Source organism: Tenrec ecaudatus, chromosome 3, assembly GCF_050624435.1.
Source record: "Tenrec ecaudatus isolate mTenEca1 chromosome 3, mTenEca1.hap1, whole genome shotgun sequence".
NCBI classification, from domain to species: Eukaryota; Metazoa; Chordata; class Mammalia; order Afrosoricida; family Tenrecidae; genus Tenrec; species Tenrec ecaudatus.
In genome coordinates, this window is record NC_134532.1 from 180,489,147 (window position 1) to 180,505,674 (window position 16,528).

Here is a 16,528-nt window from a genome sequence, read left to right on the forward strand (position 1 = left end):
AGCTCACTGCCCTGGAGTCTATTCCAACTCTTAGCGACCCCATAGGATACAGTACAACTACTGTATCTATGGGTTTCCGAGATGGTGAATCTTTATGGGAGTAGAAAGCCTTCTCTTCTGCCCTTGATGCTGCTGGTGGGTTTGAACTGCTGATCTTACAATAAGCAGCCAACTAAAAAATCCAGGATGCCTCCCACCAGGGCTCCAGCTTGAAGCAGCTGGATAGAAATCAAACCCAGCCCCAGGGTAAACCCAGGCAGTCAGAACTCTGTGCTACACCTTACTTTAATGGCCACCTGCATTGCTCTCGTCAGCTCGTCAGCTAGGGTAAGGATGAGCCAGGTTGCTGGGCGTCAGAATCTTGGTGGGGTGTAGAAAGTGAGCCTCCAGGTTGCTGGAAGTCAATCCCTTTCCACTTACCCAGTGTGGTACAAACTTCAGCATCTCCACCAACCCCACCCGCAGCCTCCCCAATACCGACTATATAAACTTGAGCACAGCTGATGAGCTCATCGTCTGCACAGGGTCTCGATTCACCCAGACCAGGGGGAAGAATGACGCAACCCATTTTCCAAGAGGAGATACGCTCAGAAGCACTGTTCAAACTGCTGGCAAAACCAACCCAAATTCTAAGGGCCAGGAAAAACAACACTTGCACAAGTCTCTTCGGCTCCTTTCTAGAGTTACCACGTCCCAGCAAGGTGGGCAAAGGGGTCGTCCGGTTCACCGGAGGCAGCCCCGAAGCTGGTGACATTGTTGCCCTTGGGGAACACTGGGTTCTACAGCGGAGTGGGGCCAACCTACCATCACTGCTGCCCCGCAGGACTACATCTGGGGAAGGTGTCTGCCGGGAGCGGGAGCCAAAGGAGTCCAGGCTGTCGAAGGAGTCATCTCTGCCGTGCCGGGGCGGGGAGAGGGAGTCGCTGCGCTCTGAGTCCCAGCAGTCGATGTAGCCGCTGTCTCGGATGCTACGCTTAGGGCTCTCAGTGTCCTCCGTCTCCTGGCGCAAAAGGAAACGGAGGGAAGGTAGGCATCACTGCAAAGTGCCGGTGGGCAGTATCATCAAGTGCTTGGTCCACCCCCCTCTACCCCCCTCCTGCATAGCTCATGAGCATGGCCAGCGATCGGCAACCTTCGCCAAGCCATCACACCCCCCACCAGCGAGCCACACTCAGCATTGCCAAAAGGGGACCATCAAGGGCCCCCACCCGCCAGGATTTCAAAACCAAAGAACAGTCATAAAACAAACCCAAAGGAATTCACAGTAAAAGATCACAGTATGCCTGCAAATACAATGACAGAGGAACACGTCAACGAAGAATAAAATAAAATAAGCCCTGTAAAACCTGAAACCTTAACCTTGACCCGCCTTTCGGAATCCATAGCTGCATGTCTGTCCTGGGACTCGAGCCCCTGGGTCAGCCGAGCAACTGGCCCGGTCTGTGCCGGCTGGCAAACGCACGCAGCATTCGTTGGTGCAGCAGAATCAGTTCCGTAAAATCCTGGAGCAGCGTGCTTCCAGCTCCTTCTACCTTGAAGGGAAATTCCTGCTCTGAGAGGAAGCTGGCTTTCTGAGGCAAAAACTTTTTTTGGGGAAAAAAAAGGCAAGGAAAAATATGCAGAAGGCTTTTTCCTGCTGCCTCAGAAGAATCCAGGCATGCTTGCTGCTCTCGGCCAGCTCCTGGCGCGGGGGGAGCCCGGAGCACTGTGGCTGACCCACATGCTCCGAGCCCTGAGAACAATGGCCGCCTTTGACAGCCTGTGATTATAAATTCTTTCCAGCACAAGCAGCACATACTAAAACACTGGAACGCTAGCAGGAGAAAGGTCAGTCCAAGCCATGCTCACCCGCTCATTAGAATCAAAGCCTTGTTCCCACCAGTGTCTTAGCATTAATTACACTCGTCCGGACTGAGGACAACAAAAAATAACTCCGGTCACTCAAAAGAGAAACCTCCCTTTAACAACCCCCCCCCTTTGCACTCCCCCCAACACCAGATTGTCGCTTCAAGTCAGGATTCAGAATGGCACTGGCCGAGGGGGATGTCCACATCTGTAAAGTCTGGAGAGTCACAGTGCACATTTCCAGGGATGCTCAGGACTCTCTCTCCCACCTTCCCGACAGAAAGGGGGAGACTGCTCCATGCTACCCACCCAAACCCACTGCTGGCCAGTCTTTTCTGACTCTCAGGGAGTGACCTTACGGAGGGGTTCTGTGACTGTACATCTTCACGGGAGCTGCCAGCATCCTCTTCTCCCGCACCACGGCTCCTGGGCTTGAACCAGCCTGGCGCCATGTTGGAATTTTCAAAGACTGGTCTACATTGTCCAGGGAGCCCAGTGGAGCAAACACTTTCCCAGGCAGCATCTTTGGTAGCCTCTATGATCCCCTGAGACACTTCCCAGGGGTGCAGGTGAGAGGAGAGTTTGCACCCTACAGCGTTCACGCAGAGGAGGTGAGCTGAGCTAACCAAATGGCCACCGGAGTGGATGCAGCTGCCACGACTCCCAAGAGGGAGACATTGCAGTGGCGGAAACGAAGGTCAAAAGTTAACCAGGACTTGAACAAAAGCCAGGCTCCATCCACTAGCTTAACAGAGAAGAACTGCCTGAAAGTGTCGATCGAAACTGGATTTTGATTTCTAACTTCTTTGGAAACGCAAGTAACTGTCTTGGACCGGTTATCTGCTGAGACTGGGCTCAATGGCTGAGGAATGGAGGTCACCTTGTATGAAGCACTATGTGGCTGGGGCTATACTTGATTTGATTTCTTTTTTTTTTTTTTGCTATGTCCTATTACTTCCTCCTCACCTCCTCCCAATGACATGGTAGTGGGAAATATGCGGCTCAGAGAGGTGACATAATTTGACAAAAGGTCACGCGGCGGCAGATGTAGGGCTGCGACACACGACTCTGTACTCAACGCTCAAATGGCAAAACTTGAAAAAGTTTCATCACCTTCAGTGCTATGACAGCTGCCACACCTCCTCTAGGACTGGACGCTTACTGCCTCCGGGCCTGTGGCGATGCTGACCCTGCTGACGTCCCCCAGCTAAATGCCAGTCGTACCTACATCACCACACTGTACCCACCGTCTGAGAGAAGCAGTTCAGGGCACTGGCTATAAACATGATCCCCAACGTCAGGCTGACTCAGTTTTAATCCCAGGCTTACCACTTACCAGCTGTGTGACTTCAGATCTGATCTCTCAGACCTCGGTTTTCTCACCTGTACGATGGGACAGTGGTAGTGCCTATCTCACAAGGTTTCTGGGAAGGTTCTATGTGTCAGTATACAAAAAGCATTCAAAAGAATGCCTGAGGCACAGTTTGTCAAAACGAACCAACTGAGTCCGTTCCAACTCACAGCGACCCTGCAAACCACTGCCTTCGAGTAGATTCTAGTTCGTAGGAACCTACTAGGGTAGAGTAGAATCCCCTCGCTGGCAGTTTCAAGACTATAACTCTTTAAGGAGGAACCTAGCCTCGTATTTCTCCCTCAAAGTGACTGGTGGATTTGAACCACTTAACTTGTGGTTAGCAGCTCCGATCATGGCTCCTCTGTGCGACCAGAGGCATCACACTCAAAACTCACTGCCACCGAGTCAATGTCGACTCACAGCCACCTATAGGTGGAGTAGAATTGCTCTGTGGGGTTGTAAGCCTGTTTAAGTTTTTATGGGAGCAGATAGCAGCGGGTGGTCTTGAACTGCTGATGCACTGGTTAGAAGCCCAGCTGGTAACCCGCTACACCACCAGGTGTATTCCAGGTGCTCAAAAAGTGTTAGCTATGGCCATAATGGCTATCATGTATTCGTTCATGTATGTAAATAGCAACATATAAAAATCACAGAAAATTCACTGGAAGACTGTGAGAGACACAGCCTTGCAGACACCTTTACTTCTTCCTCGGTTTATACGTCCCCATCTACAGGGTTACGAGAATTCAAGATCAACTGAGCAATAACGAGCATCTTAAGGTCTCGGGGCCAATTTCCTCTCTGGGAGGGTGGACAGGGAGCCCGGCCACTGGCCACGGTTCAAATGGTCACAAGGACAAGCGGCTAGCCGCACCATTACGAAACGTCGTATTTTACGAAACTACTGTAAGGCTCAAATTTCTTCCGGACTCTTACCCCACACCCCCCTGGAGAATGGAAAGGCGGAAAGGGAAAGTCAACATGTTCCCGAGCCTCCGTGGCTTTCTCACCGCTCGTCACGGGAAAGCAAAGCGCAGCGCACTGCGTCCACCACCGCAGAGCGCCAGGAACACCATCTCGGGTCAAGTCCGAGAGCTGGAAGCCGACGGATGTGGCCAATAGGAAAAAAAGGAAAACCAGCTCACAAGCGACCAGCCTTGGCCGGGCTGAGCCCCTGGGAACTTGGAGGTGCAGTGGGAGGCTGGTCATTGAGTCAGAAACAAAGCTGTGGCCACCAGCTGGACTTACGTACTTCCATAAATTGGACACGCTTTGTTTTTTGGGTCATCTAAAGTTCAAAGGAAGAATAAAGATATAGACCAATACAAAGCCTTAGGAAAAACAAGAACAAACAGTCAACAAAACAACATAGGAAGCACTCAAACCAACCCAACACTAGCTGTTGCATCTGTGCTGATTCCTGGGATCCCCTTGAGCGTTAGGGGAGAAACCCATATGGGTTTCGATATAGAGATCGATCCCAGGTCTTTCTTGGAGAGCCACCTCGGAGTAGGCTCAAGCCACCAACTTCTTGGTTACGAGGCAAGCAAGTGACCGTTTGTGCTGCCCAAGAACTCCGTAACAGAAAGTGCTCTCTAGTCGTTCTGACTCAGCCACCTGATGGACGCAGAAGGGAACACCGACCAGTCCTGCATGGTTCTCACAAGAGTTCCTATGCGCAAGCTCACCGTTGCAGCCACTGTGTAAATGCATCTGGCCAAGGGACTTCCATTTATTCATTCCTGACCTTCTACTCGCAAAGCGTAAATTCTTTCTCAGGGACTACTCTCTCCTGTTCACACGCACCAAGCACATGAGATGAAGTCATCTCATCTTCGTTTCTAAAGAGCATTCTGGCAATACTTCCTCCCAGACGGATGTTTGTTCTTCTGGTAGTCCGTGGTATTTTCAACATTCACCAACACCGTCATCAGACATCTGGAGTCTTCTGCGGAATTCCGTATTCACTGTTCGCCCTTTGCATACGTATGAGATGACTGAAAACACGACAACTTGGGTCAGGTGCACCTTAATCCTCGAAGCGGCATCTTCTCTCTTTAACACTTTAAAGAGGTCTTTTGTAGCAGATTGTCCAAATAAAATATGTATTTCATTTCCTGACGGCCGCTTCCATGTATTTCCATTGTGGATCTAAGTAAAATAAAATCTTTGGCAACTTCAATACTTTCTCTGTTTATCAAGATTTTATCTGTTGGTCTAGTTGGGGGGGGTTTGTTTTCTTTTCATAGTGTCAGTGCATATAATTCACATCTCATTCAATTCCATAATTCAGTCACATCAAGAACAGTTGCACAATCATCAATAGAACCGATTTTAGAACATTTCCTTCACTTTCCTTACAGTGGGCTGTAACTCAGATGGAAGGGCACAGTCTTTGATTTTCGTCACGAAGCACTTTATATCCCCTTGGCTTTCAGCGGGCAGGGCTGTACCATCTGCCTTCTTTCAGCCCAAAAAGAATTGTGCTGTGGTTAATTGTGTGAGTGTGTTATTTTATTTTGATTACAACCAACGTGGAGACTCTGTACATTTATAAATACACGAGCCAGAATGGCTCTAGTCAAATGCCAACTACAAGGGCGATTAACTTTTATTTGCGGAGAGAAAACAAAGAAAAAATTATTTGGAAATTTGGAGAAAATTCTTGCTTTCAGTCGTAAAAGCACAAAGGTCGAAAACTGAGCATCTCTCAATGAAATCTCCCTGGTTCGCTTGTTCGACGTGGTAGAGAAAGGAGACGGTGCCACTCATTGCCCGCCGCCACCGAGTTCATTCTGACTCCATGGCAGACGAGCATTTCCCAGGGGGTTCCAAGGCCGTGACTCTCTTTGGAAGTAGACTGTCCCATCTTTCTCACAGGGGGATGGTGGCCTCAAGTAGCCAGCCTTTCACCTGGCAGCCAAACACTTAACTAGAGGGCTACAGGGATAATTGGGAACATGTATGACCTTTTTGTGCTATAAGATTTGTGCTGTGTTAATATTCTTGTGTTCATCTCAAACGATTACAAGTGCGCCTTACCAATTTATTACAGCTAGTGGGTGGGCCTGCGGGATGATCCTGTCTATTCATGGCCACTGCGTCTATTTTAACTCCTAGTGGCCCTATAAGACGGAGTAGTACCTCTCCTATGGGATTCCAAGACTGTAACTCTTCATAGGGACAGAAAGCCTAATCTTCCTTGCTCAGAGCAACGGCAGGCCTGCGGTCAACAGCCCAACGGGTAGCCCAGTACCCCGTCAGAGTTTCTTATGCTATTTACTACTCACTGGTGTGGGGTCCTCCTGGCTCCATGGCTACGTGCTTGACTGGGAACTGAAAGGTTCTGAAGGAGAGACTTGGTGACCTGCTAAGATCATAGCTTAGAAAAGCCGATGGCCCCTCGAGTCAAAATTAACTCATGGTACCTAACAAACACATCACCACTTCGCATGAGTTAATCATTTAAAAAGTCCTACACAGCAGGTACACACAGAATGGTCCATATTTCTTTACAAAGCGTCTACCTCTCCCCAAACCAGCATAAATAAAAGGTTTGTAAGTTGTAAAACTACTTCTAGATTCCCAGGTGTTTCCAATAAAAGGCTCACAAAAAATGCCACTGGGAAGAAGAAGGTTTCTCGTTCATGAGTTTCTCCAGAGTGCCTTCTCAGGCAGGACCTCGCCGGCCTTCCCTCACCCACATCACGCCTCGGAGGGGCGAGCATCCTGGCCTTTAGGACGAGCTAGTCTTCATCGGGGTAACACCGCATCGTGTTCTTCAGGCATCGTTCACCCAAAAGCACAAGCACTGAGCTCTTTAGCACAAAGAGCCATATACTGAATTTTCTCCTTGGGAATTCACATGGCATCAAGCTCGGACCTGCATTTCTTGAAGGCGTACACGATTGGGTAGGCGTGGGATGCAGGAGACAATGGGCGGCAGTAGGACTAGTGTTGGCTTCTTCGAGGGCATGGCATCTTTGGTGGGTGCAGTTCTACCAAGTGGAACTTGCTTTCGTTGGTAGGTGCCCTTGAGCAGATTTTGACTCATACTGACCCCAGGAAGAGGATAGAATTGCCTCACAGGGTGTTTGGGGTTGCAATCCTTTGGAAGCAGAATGATTATCTTCTTTTTTTTTTTTCCTCCGTGGAGTTATTCAGTGGGTTTGAACTGGCAGCTTTTCGATTAGCAATCACGAGTTTAGCCAAACCCAAACCAAATCCATGGCCATCAAGTCGATTCTGACCCATAGAAACCCTGTGTGGGCTTCCTGGGGCTTTAATCTTTATGCGGGCAGGTAGCCTCATCTTTCTCCAGAGGATAGACTGGTGGCTTTGAACCACCAACCTTGCAGTTAGCAGTCTAACGTTTATCTAACAATGCCACCAAGGCTAGTGGTACTATGGTGAGCTTAAAAACAAGCAATTGTGTTGTTTCCCTACCATTTCTACACCTCATGGGATAAAGAAGCAATTCCAACTTACCTTTCTCATCTGAGCCAACAAGCCTTCGAACTCCTTCAGGTTCAGGGTCGTTCCACCATAGGATGCACAGCTGTTTGCTGCCTTTCCCAGCCAGTAAATGGTCACTAACACCTGTGGAACAAAAGCATGCTATGAACAAAGGAATTATTTTTCTCGGTAATTACTTAGAAATTAAAGCATTAACAATGTATGATCAGCAGGAAAGCAAATGGAAAGAGCTTTAAAACTGATTTACAAAATCCAGCTTCCACGTGGTATCCATTACATGTAAAGTAATTTCCCAAAGAGCCCAATGGTGCATCAACAACACTGGTGGCAAACAAAACAATGGTTGTGAAGGGGGTGCATGCACACGGGCAGCGTGTTGCTGTGTTGACCACAGAGTCACTGAGTGTGGGGAGCTCCCTCTGGGGTCCTTCACCGAGTGGCTTCTCAGTCGACACAGACAAGATGCAGCGGTGCGCATACAAGACTACTTTGGGAAGACGCTGGGTTGTGAAAACATGTTCACAATCGAGGAAGAAGGCAAAGCAAAGGCGTTCCAGATTATTTTCATGTGATGCGTTTTCCAAATTGGCAGGAGAACATCTCAGAAGGGCGGTGTATTCTTTGCAAGAGAACACGGTCGGTTCCTTTTGAGCTAGGTGGCTGAGACCGCAGCTTCTCTGTTGGCACAGAAAAGGCCTGCTAAGGTTGACGGCGACAGTCTCGGAGGACTGATAAAAAGATTCATGAGTAGATGGAAGCATGGGACAGAGGCAACTGGAGCTCACTAAAACCAGAAGACAGCAAGACAGGGGAGACTGCCACCTGCAGAGAGCTGGCTGTGCCACGGGCCCTTCCTACTCCAGGCGGATCCGAGAGGAAGACACGCCACTGCGTTCTCACGGACGATTTGCCATTTGCACAGATCCCGTTAAATGATCCTCAATGGTTAAGAACGAGTCTTCAATGGTCTGAGCTCGTTTTGTTCTGTCTAAAGACACGGTTCACAGAAGTAATATTCTTTGCATCGACTTTCCCATATAACCCAGCAGAAGTCAGCCCAAGACGAGTCCCTTAAAACGGAATTCCAGGAGTCTGAAGTCTATGTGGAAGCTCAGGTTCTAATTTTCTTTTCACATGCGGTCTTATTGCTTCGAGGAGACTGGGAAGCTCTTGTACTTCCCTCCACTTGCTAAGCCAGCAAATACTTTGGACAACATGATATGTCTATATGATTCCAGATGGCAACAGGCCCAAAATATGGTTATGTGCATCAATGCTATGATGTGATTTGGTTTCCTACCTCTGTGGGAAATTTTTACCTCATGCTTTCTTCAAAACATCCAAAAAGTCTTTCTTAACTGCTTGCTTATAAATAAATTTCCAGAGAGCAGGCGCTTCCAAACGCCAGGATATAAATGAGGACCTTAAAACAATTCACGTGCACCAAGAGTACGTAGCCAGGTTGAAAGGGATAAAGAGAGGGTGAAGACAGAACTACGCCATTTTTTAGATGGTGTGTTTGCCGATTTATTTAAAATTTTATGATGAAAAGCTCTCCAGAGGAGGAGAGCGAAGGTAAGAAAGAGAAAGAGAATGTCAATCAAACATAAGAATAGCAACCTGGACATAATGCAAATAATGAGGAGGAGAGAAGTTACAGTCATATTTTCTGATTTGATTTGCAGAAAGTTATTTATTATGTCCTTTGATTGTAATCTAAAGTAAAACAACGGAAACATACTTGCCTTTTGAAAACTAGAGCTAACTATAAACAAACCAACCAAACCCACTGATATGGAGAACTATTTATAAAATCATAAAAAAAAAGATTTATAGGAAAACAAAATCTTAACAATATAGGTTCATGAAAGTCGACAATATCCATATTAGGTTGATCTGGCCCCTAAAACAGTTATCCAACAGCTTAATTTAATAATTCTATCTACTTCTATAACGGAAAGGGACTCATGCTTGTGTGGAAACACATCACGTTGTTGAAGGAGCTAAATCATAAACAGCACCAGCTCCCATTCGTTTATTTCTCGATTGAGTGCTTAACTGAAAATACCCCACCCCCAATCTACTACCTTTATTTCGATTATAGTCACTAATTATCCCACGAGAGGCACATTTGTTTGAATGACTTTTATCCAACAAAGCATTGAATTTATGACCTGATAGTGAAATTTGAAACATCAGTGTCAGAATAATTTTTGACAAAGTTGGAAAGTTAAGTGATAATACTTACATTTCTCAGCTTTCTGCCATAATCAAGGCTCCTAGTTAGAGGGAAAAAGGAAAAGAAAACATTATCAGAATTGGGGGTTAGTCACCGTGGCTGCATGTCAAACACCTCGAAGATGGACCCAACGCTAACAAATCTAACAAAATCAGGAGTGTGTTATTAATATTATTATTTTTGGTCTATGACTGGTGATTTCAGTGACCAAACGAAAATTATTTAGAAAACACCAGGTAGAAAGGACAATGTGGGATTAAAGTTCCACAGTGCCCCATGAAAAGACAAATGTTTTGTAACATCTGGAGACTGCAGACTTCTGCTTAAACTTGAGAGTTGTATACTTGTGTTCTCTCAGAGCTTAAGTGTTGAAGAGATTGCTTTACTTGTAGACCACTGACAAAGTACATTTGCAAAATCTTCCTGCAAGCCTTTTGAACAAATCTCTCCAACCTTATTTAGTTATATAGAACTTAAAATAAATAGATAAGAATCAATACTGTCAAAACTTTTATTTCTTTTGGTTTTGGACATAAATTTGTGTTGAGAATTAGCAATACAGAACACTGTGGCTGTGCCTTTCCCAAGACCGATTTGTTTGCTCTCTGGTAGTCCATAGTACTTTCAATATTCTTCCACAGCACGATTCCTAAGGCTTTGGTTCTTCCTGCCCTTCTGTCCTCATTGCTCAGCTTTCCCATGCAGATGAAGTGATTGAAAAGATCATGACTAATCCCAGGCAGCACATCTTTGTCCTCAAAGGGATATGCATCCGCACTCTTCAGCGCTTTAAAGAGACCCCCTCCGCCCCCCCTCAGCAGATTGGCCCAACACAATTGATCTGTGGATTTTTTCTTGACTTGCTGCTTCCATAAGGGTTGATTGGGGATCCAAGTAAAATGAAATTCTTGACAACTTCAGTCTTTTCTCTGTGTATCATGATGCTACCTACTGGTCTGGTTGTAAGGATGTTGGTTTTCTTTACCCTGAGTTGAGATCTATCCAGAAGTCTTCGATCTTTATCGATTAAGTGCCCCGGGGTCCTCCTTGTTTTCAGCAAGCCAGTTGTGTCATCAGCATATCGGAAGTTGTTAATGAGCCTTGTTCTTTTCATACACTCCAGCTTCTCAAACGATTCACTAAGCACAGAGACGGAACAAGGTGTAACCCTGGTGCACAGCGTTTCTCATTTTAAACCATGCAGTGTCCCCCCGTTTTGTTCAAATGCCTGCCTCTTGGTTTGTGTGAGCACAATGAAGGTTCTGGAATTCCCACTCTTTGCAACATTATTCCTTTAATCACTCAATCAAACACATAGCAATTGAGTAGATGTTGACTCCTAACAACCCTGTAGGACAGCGTAGAACTGCACCTATGGTTTTCCATAGGAATGGATCGTCTCATCTTTCTCCTGTCGAGTGACTGGTCAGCTTGAACCATGACACTGACGCACTCCTTAGCCACTGAATAGTCCCTTCTAAAAAGGCACACAGAGAAATATAACACTTCTTCAAAATTACTCCAAGATTTCTTTAACATGCCAACAAGTCAAAATTACAAGCAACAAGCATTTTCCACACCAATCTCAGTGAGGGGGGGGGAGGATAAATCTTTGATATAAACTACTTAGAATCCCTTCAAGTACTTTGTGGTGTTATTAGTTGCTGACACATAGGCTCCCAACCCATGATAACCCCTTGTACAATGGGAGTAAACACCGCCTAGCCCCGTGTCATCTCTGTGATCAGTTGTGCACCAAATAGTTGTGATCCATAAGATTTTCAGAAGGAGATCTTCAGGCCTTTCTTCCTCATCTGTCTTAGTCTGAAAGCTGTGCTGAAACTTATTCAGTATCATACACCACACAAGTCAACAGTGATAGATGCGTGGAGGGCAAGAACTCTACCACTGAACCATAAGGCCTCATTTCAAGTACTTAGACCATGCTAATTTCATTGCGGCATCTTTGGACCCAAAACATGTAGCAAGGGACTTTGAACAATTTTAACTCAACTGAGTTTGGAGGGAGTAGACAGTCATGTATAGGTAGTCCCCGACTGAAGACATATTCAAGTTATAAGGAATCCCACACATTTGCTTGTTCTGTGCAGCTTGTGGTTCTTAATTCTTACTACGTACAGTGTTGCCGTGTGCAATTTCCTGATGGTATCATCCTGAGGTCAGGTTATGTTACTAAATGATGTTATCATTCAATATTAGGATTTACTGTTGAAAACATTGCCAGCCAGCAGGTGATGGACTGGTGTACAATGACATCTGTGCCGGCGTAGGGAGAGCAAGGTGGGCAATGGTGAGCTCTCCACAACGCTGGGTAATGGAACTGCCACTAACAGCCACTAGCAACTCCAACTTCACTGTTAGGATTCTGATGCTGACCAATAAGATCGGGTTTATTCAGCTAGTGATGATGTAAGGTAGTGAAATGAAAGCTAAACAAGAAAGAGGTCAGAACTGGCGTCGGAGGGAGTCATAGGAGCGGAGCCCTATCATAAGTCAGGGATTACCTATTGTTTACAAAGGAAATCAACATACAAACAAGGACTTGCCTTGAAAGGTGCAATGGTCCAACAGAGATCTGATCGAGAGACTGTTATACGGCATCCCTTTTAGTAGAAGAAAAGGGATGCCCGTAGTAGTTAGATATCTGCTCTGATCTATAAAAAAATTTAGTGATGAAAACGAAAATGTAGAAAAGATTTCAAAAGGGTCATGAAAAAACAAGTTCAGAATGGGGAGCACACAGCTCTTCTGCACTGGGTGACAAAACGTCATTGATGAACACTGTGGTCGGCTTCGGGAAATCAGGCTGGGCACACGGCTGGAGTGCACAAAGTGTTTGTTGAACTGTTTCTACAAAGCACACAACCCCGTGGAAATAGTTCCAAATTTTTACAGAGGCAGCTCCAGAAGCAACCCAAAGCCCGTCCACTCTTTCATTCAACTGCTTTGCATCCACTGAAGGATCCTAGCGGCCTGCTGTCCTGGAGGGGCTTCCGTCGCATTGTCTGGCCTCCATTACAGCCAGACCTCATGAAATTACACAGTCCATAATCGTTTGCAGGTTTCCTCACTATCTCGCGTTCCCTCTTAGGTTCACAGGGGTACAAATGACCTACAATTGAAAGTTTAACCAAAGACGATTTCTCATAGGCCGTTTCTGAAAAGCACCACCATTTCCTCAGTGGGTTTTTCCCCGGGAACTTACAGAAGACACTGTCCTTGGACACCAGTGGCGTATCCACCATCTCTGCTGCTGTGCTGCTTAGCTGCCATCGGGGCAAGAGGGCCGGGGAGATGGAGCTTTGCTATAACATTTGTGCCTGCCACAAGTGTTCCCAGGACAGTCAGTTCCCAGCCCCAAACTAAAAACAAAACCAAAAACCTCACTGGCACGGAGTTGACGCCAATTAAGAGAGACCCTATAGGGCAGCATAGAACGCTCCTTTGAGCATCCATAGTTGTACATCTTTATGGGAGCAGACAGCCTCACCTTTCTCTTGCAGAGCACACTGGCTACATTTGAACTGCTAACCCTATGGCTACCAGCCCAACATCTACCCACTATGCCACCAGAGCGGGCAGTAGAGTAGCTGTTTAGAAAATATTTGTTCCGTGAATGAATGCAAACCATCAGGATCATAGGTGAAGGTGATGGAAAATACTGCCTAGGGAAAATAAGGATGCGCAAGTGAAGGGGAAATCTGAACGAAAGGCACTCGGGAGAAGAAAAGTGAACCTGAGGATAGAAGGGGACAACTGGATAAAAGAAGAAAAGACAGGAAAGATGAAGCGAGAAAAATAAAGAGGACAGTAAAAGGGCAAGAGGGTGCACTCTTTGAGAATTGACCATGTCTGTGTGCTCTTAGCCTACGTCACTTTCTCTCCTTTTTTCCAAGATTGCTTCCTACGTCTTGGCCTTGTGCCTGCCCCACCCCCACCCCCAATTCCTTAGCCTCAAACATGACTCACTGAGTCAATACAGTCGACAATAGCAAGATGGGCAGAATCCAACTCAAAAGAACTCGATCACTGACAGCGAATCTAACAGTTACAAGAGTCAGTGAAGACCGGATGGCTCCACATCTGTGGCCTTCTTTACATAACCAAGAGTTGATCCAGCTTCCCAGAGCTGCACTGAGAAAACATGAGCAAGAATCAGTTCTGAGACAGCACGTTGTCTAATTTCACGTAGGGGGGTGGAGAGAGAGAGGCACGCGGTGCCAAAAGACGCTGGCTACATTTACAGGTAGGAAAAAGAAAAGGCCCAGTTTATTGGAGGTAAAACAACAAAGGTGACTTGGCTTCTGAATTTTTCAAACCAGCGCATTTCAGAATTCTCCTGGTTTAGCCACATAGCAATTTAAAGCGGCTCTGGAAATAGTACCACTGCAGTTGGCCGGCCTTCGCCAGAGTCAACCCCCACCCCCACAACCAACCAATGTGTGTGCATCAGTTGCACACCTTGTCACAAGGTTACTATCATTTCTGGTCATTTGCAACCCAGGTGAGCTGACGGATGTGAGATGAACTAGAATCCAAACGACTTTTCCAAATGACCTATGATTTCTAGAGGCTGCATTCAGGTCCTGCAATAAGTGTAGCTCAAGTGTGGGTAAGGGTGCCCTGGGGGGAGGTGGGTAGTGGGCTATGGGTGGGGCTGCTAACCGCAAGGTGATCTATTTGAAACCACTAACCACTCCATAGGAGAAAGAGTTACCTTTCCAGAAACCCACAGGGGCAGCTCGACTCTGTGCTGGAAGGTCACTATGAGTCAGAATGGACTCAATGGCAGTGAGTCTGAGTTTGTCGCGACTAAAATGAGGCCACCTGGCTTATAGGGGTTTCCGTCCTCAGATGTCTACACAGCCTCACTTGTATCCTCTTATTTTTACTTCGAGCCAATTATTTATTTCTCCATGAGAAAATTTAAAGAATGGCACACTGACAATAAGGAAAGTGATTTTGGATAATCAATGACGGCTGCCTCTGACTTATTCCAAGTCATGAATCATAAAATCCAAAATAAGCGCCAAAGTTTATTATATTTGGTTTCAATTTTTCTCCCAATTATTCCCACCCTTCCCCTAGCTTCTTTTATTTTCCCGTTTAAATAATTCTAGATCAGCAAACAGCATAAAACTAACAGATTTTGAATTTTGGCTTCTCTCTCTTTTTCTATTTTCCCATGCTACAACACCAAAGGGGATCACAGGAAGAGCAGCTCATCTGAAGACCTGTTTATGTGACTGAACTGGCTGTTAGGCACATGCATGCCAAAGACAGGCTCAAGTGGAAAACATTTTACATGAAGTTAGTATGATTTAAAGCCCTTTAAATGGCTTCCAATGACAGCCATGTGATCTCTGCTATTTCCTGAGGACATTTCTTCTCATGACTCTGGTCACAAACAATTTCCTCACAGAGACTACACTGCCTTTTCTTTTACAATGACATTCTGCTCCAAGAATTCTGGGGTCCCTGGAATGTGGCTCATTAAGGCCCCAGCGGCCACAATAGCCAAATGGCCAATGATCTATCTTCAAAGATCTCAACCAGTGACACGTATGAGAAAACTGTTACAAATGTAAATGAAGGAGGGATGTCGCCAGGATCTGTTGCCTTCTTTGCATTATAAACAGAGTTCTGATTTGTTTACCTAGTTTGCAGTCTTCCAAGGGCCTATTCAAAAGCCCAACTGGAGCCAATCAAAGGGCTTTGTCTACCACACACAGATTCAGTGCATATCTCTCTGGGACCCTCTGTGAAGCTTTACAGTACTTAACATTACTCCCCATCGCTTTAAAATCTTAACTCTATAAGCATGGTTTTTGTTTTGTGTTGCTTTTCATTTATAAAAAAAATATGTTTGGTTAGACAGAAAGCTTTGTATGGAAGGCAGGTCATTCTGTCTTGTTAGGAAGCTTGGTTTTTCACTTTCATAGTTTTATTTTACTAGGCATACTCAATCTCTGCCTCCTGAGACTTACCATCCCCACCATCCAACTGCAAGTCCATCTCTACAGGTGTTTCCCTTACATAGACGCTGTGCATTACTTACTTGGTGGCCACTCTGTTTGATGTATCCTGGAGGTCACTTGGGTCAAAAAGTTGAGATTCTTTGAGACCAAGTTCTTTACAGCCTCTCAAGAATAAGATGATATTGTCCTGGAAGGAAGAAGACAAAACTAAGTCTACATGATCTTAGACCGTCTCTGTAAATCCAGCCCCTCTCATTTACTATCTTCTTCTGTAAAGATCAAAGCCCAGAAGCTCCTGTGCTGCAGTTCCACTCAGTAGCACAGAGTCTCTGAGTGTCAGTCTCGAGCCCCTGGCAACATATTGTCACCTCTCCTCTCACAGTCAAACTTCCTGGAAGGATACCCATCAGGAAGGCCCCAAGCATAGCTTGCCGCAGACTGAATGATACTTCGCGGTAGGGCAAGCTTCAGTTCACAGGCATTTTCACACTTCTAAGTCCACAGCCTTGCCACATGCATTTTTCTCTTTTACCTTGACACGTGCATAAGATTGAAAGTCAAATGCCGCGGAAAAGTCTAACTCAGCATCCTTTATTTGAGCCAACAAAAGCCAAG

At 46.0% G+C, this 16,528-nt stretch overlaps 1 protein-coding gene across 1 annotated transcript in view; it reads right to left on the bottom strand.

Moving 5' to 3' along the window:
- The window catches only part of LIMCH1 (LIM and calponin homology domains 1), a 113,440-nt gene extending 97,345 nt beyond the window's left edge, over positions 1-16,095 (bottom strand). The window contains exons 1-4 of the mRNA XM_075544385.1: positions 15,994-16,095; positions 9,924-9,954; positions 7,688-7,798; positions 805-1,000 (exon numbers count right to left, since the gene is read on the bottom strand). Coding sequence (XP_075400500.1) covers positions 805-1,000; positions 7,688-7,696 — 205 coding nt within the window. The 5' untranslated portion in view covers positions 7,697-7,798; positions 9,924-9,954; positions 15,994-16,095. The remainder of the gene's footprint in view (positions 1-804; positions 1,001-7,687; positions 7,799-9,923; positions 9,955-15,993) is intronic.
- Positions 16,096-16,528: the final 433 nt, after the last annotated feature.